Source organism: Helicoverpa zea, chromosome 9 (assembly GCF_022581195.2).
Source record: "Helicoverpa zea isolate HzStark_Cry1AcR chromosome 9, ilHelZeax1.1, whole genome shotgun sequence".
NCBI classification, from domain to species: domain Eukaryota; kingdom Metazoa; phylum Arthropoda; class Insecta; order Lepidoptera; family Noctuidae; genus Helicoverpa; species Helicoverpa zea.
The window spans coordinates 3,027,889-3,047,430 of NC_061460.1; the positions used below are offsets into that span (position 1 = coordinate 3,027,889).

Sequence of the window (19,542 nt, forward strand, 5' to 3'; positions counted from 1 at the left end):
TACAATTTGGCAATACGCAATAAATCAGGAAGTTGCTTTTAATTAATAATGTAAGCAAACATATGGATTTGTCAGCGTATATCGAGTATTTCGTAGTACATATGAGTTTAATGATTATTGTTTATTGTTCTAAGTTATTGTATGCTAAACATATCTGTTGTAATGGCTGCGACGTTTGATTGAAGTCTTAATATAGGCTATTTGTTTTGTCTCCTGTAGCGTAGTAGTACCTACGGAGTATGTTAGAATTTTATGATCTTTATGTATATCTCTTTAGTGTTTTTGCGTAATGTACTGCTATACTAATATTCTACCTATAATCATTACATAACATTCTTTTTATATTCTTAACTATTCTTCTATGCAAATTAACTTATAGTACAAAACTTAGTAAGTACTCACTTATATTCATCAGCGAACTTCGCAAGCTGGCTGATAATGGCGCCCAACCTTGGCAGCAACAAATCCAGTCCATGTCTCAACACGATAAGATCAGTATTGTCTCCCACATAACACGAGGTAGCTCCCAGGTGTATAATAGGAGCAGCTTTAGGACACCTCTCGGCTAAGGTATGGACATGAGCCATGACGTCATGGCGGACTTTCTTCTCGTGAGCTGCTGCAGCTTCGAAGTCGATGTCGTGGATAGCTGCTTCTAGCTCGGCAATCTGATCGTCGGTGATGTCAAGACCCAGCTCCTGGAATGACAAGAGAAAAGTAACTGTTAACATTGCCCAATTTAAAGTCAGATGGAGCTTTATACAAAAGCACGAATACTGTTTTAGTAGGAAAGATATTGAGGTATTGAGGTAGGTTATACAAACTTTTACCCCTAAGTTGTACCTAAATGAAAACGGATTTTTAAAATGTGTAGGTCACTTTTTCTTCTTCGAATATGTAGTTACAGAATAACTTTGCGAAAAAGTACTTTATCAAAAATTGCAGGACATGCATATACCTAGGTATGGCATCCATCAAGTTAGGTAGTTTTCTTAACGAAAAGAAAGTTCTACAACAATGAATTAGATCATTTCTCAAAACATCTGTCTACGTTTGTAATGTGTTTTTCAAAAGATTTTTCCTGTTCACTTTCACGGTGTATCGAGTCGCTTTAAAAGCAAAATACGAGTTACTCTTCTAAGAAACTAATGGCGCCTATAAAAATGATCTAACATTTAATTCTGGTTATGAAACCATGATCCATCTGTGTGGTACAGTTAGTCATTTGTAGCATCACAGCATTTTATAGATCAATACAAATTAAAAGTTTATTTTAAGACTTTAAGTATGCCATTCATGAAGCCACAAGACTTTGTGGTTTTCTTGAGCACTTGTTTTTAAGACTATTAACTTGCATTTGTGATTCGTCCTTGTTAGTACCTCATCATTTATACTTTATTTCTGTCATAAAAAATGATTCAGTAGTTCTGAAATCTTCTCTAGTTGTTAAGTATCCGACTGCCTAGAACGGTTGTCTTTATAGTAATGTAATACACGCCTTTTATCGGCAAAAACATTACAGAAAATAATAAAACATACAGCAAAGTGTATAAATATTGCAACGAAAAAAACATAATATGTAGCTTGTTATTACATTAGTGCACACAATTATGCAAACAATTTGTAAAACGAGATCATTCTGCAGCGAAAACGGTTGAACTTGTTTTCAATAACTTTTTTTCTAGATACGATATTTTCTCTTATTTTATAAGGCTTTAAAATAACCTTATCCATTGATTTATTACATCGATACGAACTACAAAGGAATTATGTTAACGCAATATAGATTTATTGTCAGTTGCCTCCGATAGATGTCGCCCACAGCTTCTGGCGTGAAATAAAATTTACTGACTGCCAGGTTTTTAGTCTGAAAGATATCAGAAGATATAAAGAAGAGACGGTTGATACGATAAATGCTTGTTTCCTATGACATTGAAAAGGACAGGGCCGAAACCTGGAATAATTTCAGAGATTTAACTTTCAAGTACGAAACCCGAAAAAATATAATAAAAATTTGAGGCAGGAGTGTTGGTGAGAAAATAACGTAGAAACAGAAAGTTGACCAGAACTGCAACAGTAGATTTCCATATCTTTTCTAAATATTACCCACATTTGGTAACATTAGTTTAAATTTAATGTGTCACGTTTAAGAACTGGAAGGATTATGAAATCTACCCATAGTTCTCACTTCGCTTAAGCAACAGCCCTTTTCCTTTGTCTTCGAATTGGTCAAGTTTTTGTTAGAAAACGAGAGTTCGTTATTTAGGACATCGACTAATAGATTTCTAACCTTCGATGAGACACGGTGGATTGTTCATTATGGTTATGCTGGCGCAATTAATTGATCGCAAGTAATTAGTATTGCGCACGCTATTACCTCTAGTTAGCTAAATAATTGAAATTAATATTGGGAGCTAGCCGTTAGCAGTGTAAGCCTTATTTTATTCTGTTACTAATTGTTTTCTATAGGTAATAATATGATAAATGGCTCCGAAACTGCAGAACCGAATTGAAACATTCTTTGACTGTTGGAAAGCTACACTCTTATCGAGTATAATAGGTTATATTATATCCTGCTGCGTAAAGTAGTTACCACTTGACGCGGGTGAAACTGCGGGAAAACGGGTAGTCTCATATACATTCAAGATGTTTTGTTGTGAAGATAGAAAATAACTTTAAGCAGGGTGCTAAGTTATAACAGGGTAGTATGTCTAGATACAGACAGTAAATATTAGTCACTTATTGAGGACAGATGCAATCAAGTAAATGAACATGCATATTTTATGAGCACCATCACATTAGCGAGAGCTAATGAAAAAACATGGCGTCCATCAGTTGCCTGTTTTCCCGCGCAAATTATAAAATCGATAACAGTTAGTTTACAAATTAGTTTAATTTCATTTCTTTATGGTAGTTTGTTCAAGTGACAACGTAACGTCTTTGTCGCGACAATAAAATAACGAACTAAAATGAGAACAAGTTTAATATGTTTTTTTAAAGAATCGAGTCGCAATTTGTCTTAAAAGACTTCAAATCAATTCAAGTTCGAACGAGCACCAAAAACAAAATAGAATAGTAGCCTAAATATGGCGATAACGACTAGATCAACACGTAAAAACAATACAGAAAACAAACATACAACCTAAACCTATAAAGATAAGGTCAAATTTCGTAAAGCAGGTGCGCAAAGGTACAATGCAACCTGCCCTACTAATTCGCTAGAAGAGATAAGATTAGAACTCGTGTGCTGATAAAACCATACAAAGTGATAGGTACAGTCACACAGTGACGGGCGTCGGTTTAGCGAAAACGGACCAAAAGACAAAAGAGGATTCATTTGTTAGTAGTGATATCAAAGTGTGAGTGAAAATGGTGTCCGTGCAAACCATAGCGACGATAGTCGTGAAGACATTCAAAGTTGTAAGTACAACACAAAGATCTTTTAAAGACTACGTTTCACCATTGAAAGAAATACCAGGGTGCGGCTTGGATGTTGACCAGAAAGCAAAACTGTTTCTTCTATCAACTATTGCTAGTAGACCAAAATAAATGAAGAACTTGGAATCCTTGTGCTTGCGTCTTACAATGATTATATGTATTTAACGCGAAATACCGAAATGAGGATAAGATTATCTAAAGAGTAATATTATGTCCACCTGTCCGATAAGGAAAAGGACAGAAAATCATATTGTAGCGAAAGTATTAATACTTGAAGATCCTCCAATAATGAGACGCAAGAGAAATTATATCATTCCTCTTGCAGCCTAATTTTCCCAAACTACTTTGATCTCCTTAACCCACTGTTACCTGGGCAACCATAACCCTTGGAAAGACTTTAAAAAATCATTCATCATCGGTATGAACACGAATAAGGTAGCATAACAAATCCAACGCAAAAATAGGTAGCGAAAACACAAAACAGGAAAATCCCCAAAAATGTTATTTGCATTTCACCATGAAGGTACCTAATTGATGATATTTGTGCAATATTGTCAATAGGTACCCTATGAACAAATGTACCTAAATGAAAATATTAAATGTCGAAATATTACTCGTCAAGAGAAATGTTTGTGTCCTTTATTAAAGTCAAGTAAGACAATACAAAAATACTAACATAATTCATAGCTAGAATCCCCGTTGTTGACGATAATAAGGTTTATTTATTTAAACCTTCATTTTTATAACCTTATAACTATAGTTTTAACCTTTGTGTGGTTTCATTAGATAAGTAAATAATAAAATATCAAGAGGACGAAGCTGATTCACCAAAGTTACAACATGACAATAAACTATCAATTATTGCAAAAAGGTTCAATATTCCAGGAACAAAGAATATAGCTGAATCATTGAAATGACTTGAACTGGAGCAAAAATAAGTAAATTCAAATACAATTCTAGCTGGATATTTATTGTCTGAAAATGATGTCATGTTAAGTGATAAAAATATACAAGCTCTTTTTGATATCGTTGATTGAATAAAATCCAATATTAGATCAGAATTGTGACATGAAAATAGAAGCAAATCCCAGAAGTAGATACAATAAGCTAAACTAAAAGTACCATAGGGACTGTGTTAAGCTAAAGGAATGTTGGGAAGTCAAGTAATGTCGTAGAAAATTGACTCTTTCTTTGAAAATGGCTCCATAGCAATGCTTGATGATGACATAGAAATGATAGATGTTGAAGTGTAAATCAAAAGCTATATCCTTGATTTGGTTAGCAAGAATCCGAAACTTATCTGACTCATAAAGCATGGTGTTAAAAACGTCAAACTAAGTTTATTTGGCACATGTGTGCATCAACGTTAAGGTTAATCGGCCCTAGCGGCCTCATTCCCTATCAAGCTGATAACGTGATAACCACACCTACGCGATACAGCGTAACTTCACATACTTCTTTAATTACTGCATTTCTTTTAACGTTCATGAATGGAGAATGTTTTAATTTATTGGAAGAAGCTATTTCTGCAGTTTTTATTGTACCTTTCAAATCTATTTTTAGTTGTTTTTCAACTTTAGTTTCTCTTTGCATCTTCATTTAAGTTTTGATAATAATGATATCATCAACACAGGATATCTATGGAGTATTTGTACAAATGTTTAGCTCTATTATCACACCTCCTAATAAATGAACCAGATCTCTGCCATATTCTAATTAGATATGAGGAAATCTTGAAGACTTTATTAATACTTTAGTTTTACGTTTGCTTTGAATGTTTATCACCAGCAAAGATTCTGTCTACAGCTATACTCTCATTAAACACATGGACCATTTTCTAACTCGTAACTTGTCGTAAACAATTCATCATTTATGTTCTACTCATCTTGTGGTCCTTCACAACCGCAGAGCACGTTGCAAAACAGTAGAACAAACAAATTTATCAGATAATGCGTTACTCACTACATTGCTAGAGGTACGTAGTGAGTAATACTATGACTAATGTAGCTCATGGGTTGAATGCAAACCTGGATGTATAGGGATTCAATTGTTTTTGATGATTCATACATATTTGCCATAAAATAAGTTAGGCACTGGTAAGTATTGAATTCTGAAACAAGTTGAAAGGAAGACAACATTGGAGATGTCAGAAGTGTCTCTTGTATTGATAAAATAATAGATACACAATAAATACAATAATAATAAATACTCGTTTTCCGAGTATGTGTAAGTAGTAGTCTGTGAAATTAGTTTCAGTAGCTAGCTACCCAAGAATTAGATAAACAATACAAATAAATGTAATGTCACTGCCTTAATTTGAGAGCTTTCCGTGAGCTCATTAAAACGAGTAGTAACTTAATTTATCATTTTATATTAGTCATAGCGCTTGTACTAATTCACCTGTCAGTCACATTCATAAATAACCATGTCGAACTAAATACGTATAAGTGTATGGCAAGGTCCCCATTTACTTAAACTAATGCATTGAATACACAAATGCAGTTTGATTTGATAGCTATACTCTGTAATTTCAAGTGATTGCAGTGTCTGGTTTGAAAGCCATTTCTAAATTGTCTACCACAAGCTTTCTTCTAGTCAAGTTGCGAAAGTATTTCCTATAATGCTCTACAATTGCAAGACTAACTATAGTTACTAGGTACTATGGATACAAGCATATACCCGCAGTTTTGCCTACGTTCAGCGGGAACTACTCTAAGCACCCATGTTATAAGGACCTGATAGTTATAGATGGTTAAAGATTGAGGATGGTTAAAGGTTTGATTGAGGTTTGTTTGATGGTTGGATTGAGGAGGTCAGATGGGCAGTTGCTTCTTGTAAAACACTGATACTCAGCTGTATCCGGTTAGACTAGAAGCCGATCAAGCCGACCCCAAAATATTTGGGAAAAGGTTCGATAGATGATCATGAGTTAGAGATGGTTAAAGAGTGTCCGTGGAGTTTCTTGTCAGATCTTCTCAAACTTTTGACTCTGATTCTTTTCCATATCTTAACCAGTTCAGCAATTCTACCATGAAAGAGTTACAAAAAAACAGACAAACCCACATTTTTTGTCTACTCAAGATTGTTAGTATACGCAGTTTCTAGCTGGCATTACAGATGCATGACATCTCGATCTGCGCGTACGCACAATGGCTCTCCCAAGCGGCATAGACAATCGAATCGTACGCTATTTACCTTGAATATGCTTATTATGTACTTTGATATGTACGTGATCGATTTGCTCTGGTAGTTTAGACTGTAGGGATTTGTTTGTTTGTTTGTATCATTGCGTACATATTTGTGAATTCAAGGGAAACGTAATAATATTTATTATTATGTTATGAATGATTAATAACCTAACCAGATTTTGTAAGTGTAACGATAAAGCCGGAGTTAACTCTTCAGATTAAAGCAATCAGAGAATTGAAAAATTGGTCATCAGCCACTTCAATTTGAAACGTGGTGTTAGAAAGGTAAGATGAAAGTTCATGGTTCTAGAACCATAAGCGGTACGTGGTTAATGAAACATAAAAACTGTGGTGTTAAAACGAACCAATAAATAGCAGTTGCATTGATGATGCTACCAAATTCCCTTACTGCAAAAAGATCCCCATGAAAAGCTTTGTAAAACAGCTGAAGCTAATAAAAACGTCACGAAATACCTACTCATAAAATCATCTCAATCATAAAGATCGTGATTTGCACAGGAAGACTGAGACCTTCCCGTCAGCAGTAATTAAACTTGTTATAGCTAATTACTGGTCGTCGGTAGACTCAGCTGCTGTCAGACAGACAAACGCGCAGGATGTTTACTTAGTAAGATGGTTAGAATAGCTTTTCTCTATGCGTTTAGGAAATGTGTGGTAAATTATTGTTAGCATTGATCGTAATGATGGGAAATGGATATTTTATTAAGATGTAGACTTTTGAACAGAACTTTGTTTGTAGGTACTCTTAAAACGCTTAATCACTATCGCGTTAACTTGCTTGTGGGTCCTCTAAAAAGCTTTGAAGGTTTCTTTACTATTCACGTTTACAAAAGTCCTTCTGTGGGGTGCATTTAAAGATACCTAGAATCTTCCTGAGCTATTAATCTCTTTTTACCTAACATTCCAATTATTAACAATATATTTTGCAATCAATAAAGCACATATTTAATCTTCAAACAGAATCTTTCCCATCTCATCACCCCTCTATCAAAGTCAAGTCATATCCCCTTAACCGTTGACCCGACCCCATGACTAAGGACTTACACTAATTGTCACCATCCTGACTGCATAACAAATGACTTGGTCGGGCAGATGCACTTCACACATGTTCGGACACTTCATTTTTGCAACTGATATGAGTAATTGGAAGAGGTGCATTTGGAGGACAGATTTATTATACTTGGTGGTAGAAGAAGATGTAGTACTAAGATTTTTGTTCGTGTAGGGGACTTGTTTGTAAATACGCGTCTCATGAAAAACAAAAGTTCCTGTAGCTACTAAAACACGAGGTGTATGTACACATTGATGCGGTTTCCCTTGGGTTTCCCACACCAATAATAATGTTTGTTAGAAAGAAGTTAAGTAGGTAACCAGATTTATAATAAAGAAAAGACGGCAGGGCCAATGTTTTGAGCTGGGTGGCTATTGTTACCAGGTACTACTGCCTGCTTAATCCAGGTTATTGCTACACTATAACTAAATATTTAAGGGTTTTTTGCCTAGTAACTTATACTTCAGGAAGTTGACTAGGAACATTCAAGTATTTGTATTTTCAAAAAGAAGGGTATCTTGTGTTATTCCTACAATATGAGATATTAATGACGTAACCAGGCGATCTCGATGTGGCATCACATCACGGGTCAGTAATGTAACGATGAAATAATTCAGACGCAATCCATTGATAGCAACGTATTATTGAAGCGGGGGTCACGAGTCAAAGGAATACTACTGTTTGTTACTCACTCGGTTATCGCGCGGTTTTATTTTTAACTTACACACATTTGAGAGTAAGTTAAGGTTCATGTTCATCAAGAATAAAACGGTTAGTTGTTTTAAAACAACCTTAATTTTCAACCTGGAACAACAACATGAATTTTCATGTTCAATCGTCGAAGTAAACAGTTGTTAAAAAAAAACGTACGTTAATGTTGTCGGTGAAAATGAGAAAAAAGCTTTTAAGAGGTGGATTTTAAATAAATAATGAGCTTTAAAGAGTTAGCTGTAAAGAGTCTATAAAACGAAAACACATGGTACCAGATTTAGATACTAAAACGTACTAAAATTATTACATTTAATTAAGATTAACATAAGAATGTCGGCTGATAGCGAGATTCTGTGTGGTCTAGGGTTATCTAGTGGATTCTAGCGCATGCCAATCTTTAACTGACTAGGATTACTAATAAGTTACACAAGATATTATTTAGGATTTATACAGTATACTGCTTGTTTGCACTAAAACCTCGTTTCACTAGATTAATACGTAAGAGTATCCGTAGCCCTGGTACATGAAGGGCTCCAGAAGGAACATGGTGGGTTTCAGTCAGTAAGGGATCGCTGTAGCCACAGCGATCTCCCACCAAAAAAATGTATTGTAACTTCTGACACTCCATCCATCCTCCGAGCCTTTTTCCCAATCATGTTGGGGTCGGCTTCCAGTCTATCCGGATTCAGCTGAGTACCAGTGCTTTACAAGAAGCGACTGCCTATCTGACCTCCTCAACCCAGTTACCCGGGCAACCCGATACCCCTTGGTTAGACTGGTGTCAGACTTACTGGCTTCTGACTACCCGTAACGACTGCCAAGGATGTTCAATGACAGCCGGGACCTACAGTTTAACGTGCCATCCGAAACACAGTCAATGGTGTCTAAGATATACTTAGAAAGTACATACAAACTTAGAAAAGTTGCATTGGTACTTGCCTGACCTGGGATCGAACCCGCGCCCTCATACTTGAGAGGTTGGTCCTTTACCCACTAGGCCACCACGACTTCTTCTTCTGACACTGCATACCTTAATAAAAGCCGGTATTGTAAGCATCTGTATTATCACAACAATTGGAGGTTTTTGAAAACCGCAACGTAATGGCATCAGGAAAAAAGGCTATAATATTGTATTTAAAAGAAAATCTGAAATATGTAGACGATTTAATAAACCGTAAAATATTTTTCTTTATACGTTATTCAAATACTTGCATTGTTTAGTAACTTTTTTATTTAAACGACAATATTTTTTTGTGATGTCGTCATTCGATCGTCAATGTCAATAAATGTTTGAGATAAATAATCGTCTCAAGAATAAGTTTTTATCAATACATTGTGTGGCGTTTCCGATATTGTTACGAACAATATTTTTACTATGAAAGATGTTTGAGATAAAAGGAGGACGGATTGTTTGAATCCGGATGCGAAGATGTATTAAACTAAGAATGAAATAAAGATACTGCCGTGTGTGTGTAAATAAGAGCTTATCGATTTTAAGCAGAAACTCTGAAGAACTTAGAAGAAAAACTAAAAATGGAGGAAGGGTTCATTTTCCGGCATGAGTTCCGCATTTCAGTCCTATAATTTCCATGCTGTCAAAGTACTAGAAACTTTTTATACAGTTAAACTACAGACCCACATAGTCTTTCACTCAAAAAAGTCCCACCACCAAGCCTACACGTGCTTAATTAATGGCAAAGTTCACGTCAACAATTAACTCTAAAGCAATTAGAGAATTTAACCTTGACTTCAAAACTAGTCTCAGATTTCTGCACGCTTTTACCCCAGAACTATTAAATGCATGCAACAGTTTATGAATATGGAATAACAGGGCTGCTCATAAGGTCTATTTTCGTTTGCAGTTGTAGACGAAAATTGGAGGTGACATCATCAAAACATTAGCCTTAATTTTGTGGCACTTTCGACTTTTTCTCCTTTGAATGCATTGGTTTTGTTATTATATAAGTGGGGTTACAATAGGTTAACTCGTAATATGATTTCGTAATTTTTGTATCTTTGATCTGAGATGTTTGCCATCAAAGCAAAGCTTCTGCATAGAAGCAAAGGGCAAACTACTAGATTCAACTTTCGAATTGTTATTGTCTGAATATAGAATACCACCAACCCATCGCAATTGTACCTTAGAAAACTGATCAGCACTTTTACTTAAACTTGTGTTAGACCCACAGAATGGCCTATACTTCAAGAGATTACTTAAATCAACAGAAACAATAATACTCTTATGAAATGATTCGTTCAGCAACATCATGCTATTAAAAAATGACTCGTAGACCAAAATTTATCGAGATTGCACCGTTATATTGACAACAATGCTACGAAGAAGAAATTTTAACTGAAACAATAAAATTGCCAGAATCGACACAAAGGCGGAATATTTCTCGTAATCGGAAATAATGACTGTACGGCAGTTATCGAGAATCGCTTGATACACACTATCTTATCGATTGCTGACACACAAACTATGTATAGCGGTATTTACCTGCCGCGAATTATTTGCACAAGTTTTCACTTTTTATGGAAATAATAATAATTGTAAATAGCTGAGTGTTTATTAAGGAAAAGGGCAAATAAATGTTTTTCGCTATTAGGAATCTCGACTGTTAGCTAGCATAATCGGATAGGTATTTACTCTTATCCTTTACTAATAAAAGTAGCGTAAAAAAGTTAAGTTTCTTACAAATTCTCAATTGATAAAATATAGAAAATAGTGTTGAACTTTAAACTTTAACTTTTCATTGATCAAGATCCAGATCAAAGCATACGTAATACATAAGTAAGAATATTCTAAATGAGCCTCGTACGGATTCCAATAAACTCACTATTAGTTCCCAAAAAATGTAAAATCAAAACTAAGAAAACACGGATATACAAATCGCATATTCAACTGAGGGTATTAGATGCAATTTCTATATCCGGGTATCTAAAATAAATTCATCATGAAACCTAGTCGTCAACAGGATCCTCATTATCTATGTATGACTAAGTTCCTCCGGCACGCAGCAACCGGTAGCACCCACTGATTAGCCAGATCCTCGGAAGTCGAGATAATATACTGAACAACAGGAAGTAGATCATACCTGCTTATGACTAATATTGTTTCGTTAATATATTGAGGAAGTCGACAATTGGGAATGCGTATTTAATTGTTCCGAATCATATCATAGACTGGTCTTGTTAGTGAGTTATTTTGTCCACTGATACATAGGAACATGACGTATTAGTTGTACCAGATACTTAAGTAGGCATAATGTATACATTTTCGACAACGCTATATTTCTAGTTAAGTTTTGGTAGTATTATTTGTAATTAACTTTCAGTCAACAACAATAATTGTATTGATTTGGCCAGCAAAGAAATTATATTAAGCATGAGGTTTCGGCGATTATTATTTTTTACTTACGTTTCCTATTTCTCCCTTTTTATTTTATTATTTAATATTTACCGAGGATATTACAATAATTAAATAGGTCGACAGGTATTTCACCTACTTACATCAAATGCCCCCCAAGTTACTACCATCATTATGTTTTCAAATCCTAATAGACTTACTAACCAAGCTTCATTTCCCCAGGTACTGAACATAGTGATCCTAGTTCTCTACCGAACGGGTTACAATGGCGAGTTCCTCGGAGTGGGCGGCACCTGGAACCTCAATGAGGAGAAGAACCCTGACGCTGAGATTGTAGCCTCTGGAGTCATTGTCGGCTACCTCATATACACGCTCGTACAAATCGTCACGTTCCTGTTTGGCACTACTGAGCATAAAAGGTAAAGTTTTAAGATAAGTTGGCTTTTATCTTTTGAATATTTATTCCACGGGATGTTACTCTGAGAGAACACTTGATAAACTTCCCATCTGAAAGGTTACGTTTTTACGCATTAGAGCATAGGTGAAAAAAACTTGAAGATGAAAGTCTGTCTGGAGCGAGCGTGATAATCAGGTTCGAATATGGAGTTAAAAGCTAATCATTGATGAGACAGTAGGGACTTACTGATATTACATCTATTTGTTTAAATAAATGGATCTCTAGCCTACAAAATACGAATAATGATTACCTTTCTGCTGCTAATGATATGCTAATTATTAACATAAAAATTTCAGAGCGCTGTCAGAGATAGTGATGAACTTCGTGGGCGTGTTCCTGTGGATCGCGGTGGGTGCTGTCGCGCTGCACTACTGGGGCGGCTACCAGGGAGAACACCAGTACCAGTTCGTGTTCGCTGAGAAACAGGTACGTTAGGGACCTAATTTTTAGATTTCTATGTGAAAATAACTCGAAAAGTTAAAAGGCGTAAATAGAAGACCCAAAATGAATGCCAGTTGTTCTAACAGTACGAAAAATCATTCCATAATGTGTCATTCCTAACCAAGACTAGGTTTTGACTATCCAGTGTGATAAAGGTCCTACAGAAATCGGTAGTTTAGAGCACAGAGATATTTCGGTAAGATAAAGATTCGAAATCAATGAGCAAGTCAATAGTTGAGTAGTAAAAGTAACTAGTGTTGAAAGCATCATCTTTAAATGGCATCGTAGGGTCTGTGTTAAGATTTGGCATCTTATTCTGGGGCAACTCCACGAATAAAGAAATGCTGTTCAAATCCCAAAAAAGATGTGTCAGGGCAATGTTTGGATTAGATATCACAGACAGCTGCAAGTCTTATTTTATAAAACATAAAATTGTAACCCTACCATCTTTATTTATTTATGAAACTGCAATTTTTGTCAAAACAAATTCAAATTTATTTAATCGTCTCTCGGATGTGGTAAGTCGCAGCCGGAGAGATAATACTAAACTATGTGTAGTTCGATCAAACACAACACTAATGCACAATAGCATTCTATGTTTGGCCCCAGTTATCTATAATAAAATACCAAAAGAAATAAAAACTTTGAATTTAAAACTATTTAAAATACATTTGAAAAAATATCTAATTGAGAGGTGCTACTATAGCTTGACAGACTTCCTAAACACCGAATATTATGTCATTTTTTCTTATAAGTTCGGCCATTCAGAGAATGCGTTCCTGACACGTCGCGATTGAACTGACGACGTAACTTTGCAATGGCGTTGCAGTTACGATAAAAATATTTTTGCTGGTTGTTTACCGTTTTAACAATTGAGGAGCATTAAAACAACATTATTATATCAATAATCAATGAATGTAGTTACGTCGTCAGTTCAATCGCGACGTGTCAGGAACGCATTCTCTGAATGGCCGAACTATAATCGATTATAATTGCATCATTACAATCATATTTGTACGCTGTTTAATAACGGCAAAACATGATGATTCTTATTTATTATACCTTAAAGGTACACCTTGTATACTCATGTTTTACGAATAAAATATCTTTTATCTTTTAAAACTCCTTAGTATTTAATACAGTGCATGGACATTGAAAACAATATCTAAATGCTTCTATTTCCATATTCCAGGTTGGTTTGGCAGTGGGCGCCCTCTGCGTGATCAACGGAGCAGTGTACTTGCTAGACACGGCGCTATCCGTCATTCATTTCACCAAGGAGATGTAACCTAGTGCTTAATGTTAATAAACTTAATTTTATTTAATTCTAAGTACAGCTAAGTTGACCTAAGTGTTTTACACGAAAGACCGGTAATTTACGAATAAAAATAGTTTTTTGTTTCATTCCTGTTTCGAATGAGATCTGAGGATTGAACATAAAACGATTTATGATTAAAAATAATAAACTTTAACATATATTTTGAACAACCGTCACTTTTATCAATATTACTTTATTCTTAACTTAAGGAAACCGAAACGATAATACAATTCAGTTAAATAACTATCAAAGCATAAGTTTTGTTACAAAAATTTGAAAAAAAAAAAAATTGTTTATGGTGTTCATAATGCTCTCGCGCAAAACATTGTCTATTTCCCACCTTCTTCCTAAGTTAGTATTGTAGAACATGTTTTATATGTCAGTTATAATTTTGTAACGTAAATATTATTTTGAAATAAATTAAAGTGTAATACATTGGTGTTTTAATTTACTCGCTATTTTTTACACGCTAACTGCGTGTAGGTAAACCTAATTAAATATGAGTTTTACCTATATCGAATGTGAGAAGAGAAACTTCCCTGTGAATGACATTCTTCAAAAAAAATCTACAAAGATTACGAGGATTCGTATTGAAATAGTAGATCAAAAGATCGAAAAGTGCTTTAAATCTTCTCCTTTTGTGGAAGTGTATGTAATTTTTTATGGCGTAAAGTGTCAGTCAAAGACACACAATTGTCATTGTATGTCAAGTCATGATACAAAGTCCCAACAGTTTGTTATTTTCCGAGTGAAATACAATATGACTAACGTACCAAGGGTTACTGGACTATCCATCCTATCCATGATAAATACTATGCCTCCATAGTTGTTATAAAAAAGTAAAAAAGCCAGTACAAAGAAATAAGTGAGATAGATATAAAATGTTTTCACGTCGGTAGGCCAAAGAACACAGATCACAATCCATACAAAATTGCCCCACGTCCTATAACAATGTGACATGAATGAGGTAGTTTACATATTCGGTTGTCGAGTTATCTCGGCCTTCTTTCGTCTCCATCATCAGGTCAGCTCCAAATCTTTACTGTTGCATAGTGTTATAAGACACACCTTATAGTCAAGTTTTTATCCTGCGCATGCCTACAACTTTCAATAGTTGCCCTGAATTTCTCAGGGTTTCCATCATCAGATCCTGACCTGATGATTATGGGACGACCTGTGAGGTATACCCTATCAAAAAAAAAAAATAATAATAATAAGCCCCGCAGGGCATCTGAGGCGGATGACGGGGAGTAGCGACCCCGCGGGGCTATATATCCGAGTGCTCCAGGGAGAGTATACTGTCCCCCACCTCCGGCTTGCCGGAGTGAAGCATGACGGGGGATAGGTCTCCCGCCTCTTGGCTTGCCTTCATCGGCCGGTCAGAGTGGAGTCGCTAGAGCAAGGTTAGTCCTGCTCGGAGGGTAGGTGCCTCGTGGTAAGTGGCGAGTGGGCCGGTGATGCTGGACCCACAGGGAGCGCGTGATCTGCGTTTAAAGTCCGCCGAGGTATCCTCACCCTTCAGCCGCTCATGTACCTGTTGCCCTCTTGTTGCTTTTCAGTGACTGATTCCCGGGGGCCCAGTAAGTGAGTTGGCGAGTCTCCACCTGCCATTTTAACATGTATTTAATACATTGTCATCAGCAGGTGCCATAGTTCCCGTAGTTTCCCCATTACTAGTCCATTAGCATCCCATCACAATAGCCTAAGTAGTTTTCATCCATAGTTAGCAATAGTTTAGCACAGAACCGGGGATTGTCCTTGGGTACATTTCTATAGTGTATACAGGGATAATCGTCGGTTTTGTGTCACCATTTCATTAAAGTTGTCTCAAAAGGGCTTCAGCGTGTTGGCTTCGGCCCCACGTTCGCCTCCCAAAAATCCGGGACTCTATAGTCCCGAGGTCTGGAAGAGACATACAAATATAATAATAATAATAAAATAGTCCATAAATAGTCCTATGAACGATGTTTTCATAACAGCGCCTGAACAATTTTTAAAGCATTTTTTTCGTATGAAGGTGTAAAAAAAATAAATTAGAGAGTATGCCATATTTTTTAAAAACATTTTTATCTTTTTTTTTAGATACGTCACATTGTTATAGGACGTGGGGCAATTTTGATCCATCTTCTTTGTAATTTTCTAAAAGATATTGCAATGTTTTTTAAGTGAATAATTATTTTTACTGGAACAATAGTATTGTTTCCATAGGTAATAAGGATACACAAAGTTAGTGACGTTCCCATACGTCGGGGAACTCGCAGTATCACGTACGCACGTATTGTCTATGCCTCGTCACGACCATTTTATCCTTGTTCTATTACGTATTAGGAAAATTGATATGTTTAATTGAAATAAGCCGTACTTTCACAAAAACAATCCTTATTGGATTATTTTGAAACAGATGTATAATTATTTATTGTGTCCCACGATATGTTTCCTACGGAAATTATTTTATGGACCCGGAGAACATATCCCATTTCCAGCCGTGTGAAAGTTCTCTGGACAATTTTATGCACAAGTTGTCTCGGCGATCGTGTTAATTAATGTAATATACAGTCACACTGAAATTCTGACTCACCAATAAACAGCTTGTTATCATGGTTTTACTCACATCATTAAGGTACCTTCAAAATTAATCAGTTTTAATATGTAGGTATAATATGTCGATTTAAAACTCAATAAGTATCCTAAGAATGCTCACTGAGTAAGTATATGGGAATAGGATTTGCTATTAAAAGTAATGACTTACTTAAAATTAAGTAAAACAATTTTATGAATTATATGTAGGTACCTAAAACATAGATTTATCAAGAAACGACAGGAACTAAACCAGCTACGTTGGGATAACAGTACGGGGGTCAATGTGGGAGTCAAATTAGACGCCAGGGCGAAGGTCTAAGGTTAAGTGCGATCCGTCTTGAGAACTGACTCACTGATGAAGCTAGGATTAGTCTCATACTCCTTGCATCACGAACTTCACGACAGCTAACACCAAAGAGTTCCGTTACTACAGAAAAAAAATTGACACGCAAGAAAAGAAAAAATAAAATTTTAAATTTCGAACGCTGTCCAAATTACGCGCCATTGTTTTGGTTTTTGCGTTAAATTGTAAAGTTTTAACTTTTTCTTTTTTGTCATCATTATTATTTGAAAATAATAGTTATTGATAAAGAAACAAAAGTGGATCATCTATTCGAGAACTGGGTAACCATTGCGCCCGACAGCAAGGAGTTTTTGTGCGACGTCGACGTGGAAACCGCCAAAATTGCTCCACTAACGGAAACCGTAAGTAAAGAAAACTTTAAAAACTTTCATAAGGGTGTTTTAGATACTTTGTATAGGATAGGTTATTTGTTGTCCTTTAGTTACTCTTATAGCGGAGAAATAGTTTTGATCTAAGTTTTGTTTTAACGATTCGATCCAGTATTTCGTAGTTTCAGAAGATATATTCGTACTTAAAGCATACCGCTTTAAGTACGAATATATCTTCATAGAGATATTAATTTTATTTATTTATTGGTTTACCAACAATTGTATACACTAAGATAGACATAAAACAATCAAAACAGATAAACAGCTGTAGTGCACATTCAGTTACAGGTAAACTCAGCATTCAAATAGCAATGTATAATAATTAATTAAATGCAAATAAAAAGGCATAAAATGTGTGCTACGAAATAGCAGTAAAGTTAGGTAAAAATAATTAGGTGTAGATACAGAGCCACACAGCAAATTCGCGGTCATAAAAATACTACCCAATTTTAGCTTTCATTACAGCATGTCCTCAGAACTTAGATTACACAACGGGGCTATATAAATTATATCTACAGCCAGAGTTACATACAGTCATATGCTGTACCTACATAATACATATACCAACATGTACATATAGTAAAATAAGGAGTGTCACGCATTAGCCACGTCAACGCACTCGGTGTACGGTGCATTGTTATGGTGCACACGAAATGTGGGCTCGAAGTGATGGCGTCATGGCGTTTTAACTTATCGATGGTAAAATAGATTGAATGATAACGTATTATTTATTGTATCCAGGGGCTATTTCAGATATTAAGATGTATCAATGCTTTTGGCACATTTTATAAATTTAAGATTTATTAGTAGGTACATTAAATAGGATGTTGATCAAAATATGAAATTGATCGTTTAAATCTTAACAGTATAGAAGTATCTGAACCTTCATTGATATAATGAGTAGAGTAAGATTAATAATAATTAGCCTTACTGAACGAATAATAATAATAGTTTTCAAAGATTTGACATCGTATTAAGCTTAAAGACATCACTAGAGTAACACGCAGACAAACGTGAGTTATTAAAGCTATTATTAGAAACGATCACATGAATATGAATGTGGAATACATGTGTGTTGTCTTTGATTAATCAGGTGATTCGAAAAGAGGTTGTCTGCTCGTGTTTTACTTAAAGTTGTACAGGCACCAAAATATAATCTATACTAGCAGTGTAATAGAACTAGAGGAAAACTTTTCTTTTGTTTTCACCCTAAAGGCTCCGAAACTACTGAACCGATTAGGAAAAATCTTTCACATCTGGATAGGTACACTCTGCCCGAGTTACATAAGTTATAATTTATCCCGGTATGGGTACTACTTTCCAAGGGACACGAGTGAAACCGCGGGAAAACGGCCATCTGTTATAGTCTGGTTAGTTACCTTCCAGGTTATAGAACGTGATCTTCTCTCATTTTCAAATCATCATACTAACTAAACCTCAATACCTAATTACGTAACATAGCAATAGAAATTCCCAGTCTATACAATCGCTTGACAATCACCGGTCAACCCAGTTTCGTGGTTAACTGTCAGTAGCAACATTACGGAGGCACGCGCTTCTAACTGTAGGCCAGCAAAGGGACGCCTCATTAGCATAAAAAGTAGGTGCCTTATTCTGTTATCTGCTTAGAAGTTGAGTTTGTGGGTTAGGAATTCGTAAATATGTGTAAGAACCATTCAAGTACGCATTTGCACGGGAAAATAGATGTGAATATTGATGTTTGTTAGTTATGGAATTACGAAAGGCTAACAGAGAATGGTTGTTGTTGTTTGTATACTTAGATGCGCTATTTTTAGCAACAAAAGGACATATAGGACAAAAAAAATATTTCAGTGTAAGATAGCATATTCATAGAGTCTATCAGCTGCTTTTTATCGGGGTGAGTGTAGTAGGTCTCACGGGATGCTGGCAGAAGCCAGTTGATTGGATCAGTTAAACATTACTCTCCGGCCATCGGGTAATATCAATGGGGAATTTCAGAATTCCCGTTTCCTCAATCCTACGTAAAAAGCAATGTCATCGGTACTACATGATTTGCCTACTATGGTTTTCAGTGGTTTACTTTCCTGTAAATAAGGGCCGTGACTAAGTTTATTATTGAAAAATATTGTTTGTTCATCACTGTGACGTAGGAGTTCGTAATTTATTTTATAGCCTGAACAATTTGTAATGTAATTAATGTGGTTAATTAGGAGGAGTGAACCAGTCTAGGTAAAGTTTTAATGAGAGGAGGAA

At 35.5% G+C, this 19,542-nt stretch overlaps 2 protein-coding genes across 2 annotated transcripts in view; one reads left to right on the plus strand and one right to left on the minus strand.

Moving 5' to 3' along the window:
* The window catches only part of LOC124633207 (adenylosuccinate lyase), a 37,976-nt gene that overhangs the window by 1,256 nt on the left and 17,178 nt on the right, over positions 1-19,542 (minus strand). Inside the window, exon 2 of the mRNA XM_047168363.1 lies at positions 403-698. Within this exon, the coding sequence (XP_047024319.1) occupies positions 403-698 (296 nt within the window). The remainder of the gene's footprint in view (positions 1-402; positions 699-19,542) is intronic.
* Positions 3,249-19,542, plus strand: part of LOC124633209 — a 29,196-nt gene continuing 12,902 nt past the window's right edge. Inside the window, 5 exon segments of the mRNA XM_047168366.1 lie at positions 3,249-3,420; positions 12,002-12,198; positions 12,533-12,662; positions 13,870-13,969; positions 17,177-17,280. Coding sequence (XP_047024322.1) covers positions 3,370-3,420; positions 12,002-12,198; positions 12,533-12,662; positions 13,870-13,969; positions 17,177-17,280 — 582 coding nt within the window. The 5' untranslated portion in view covers positions 3,249-3,369.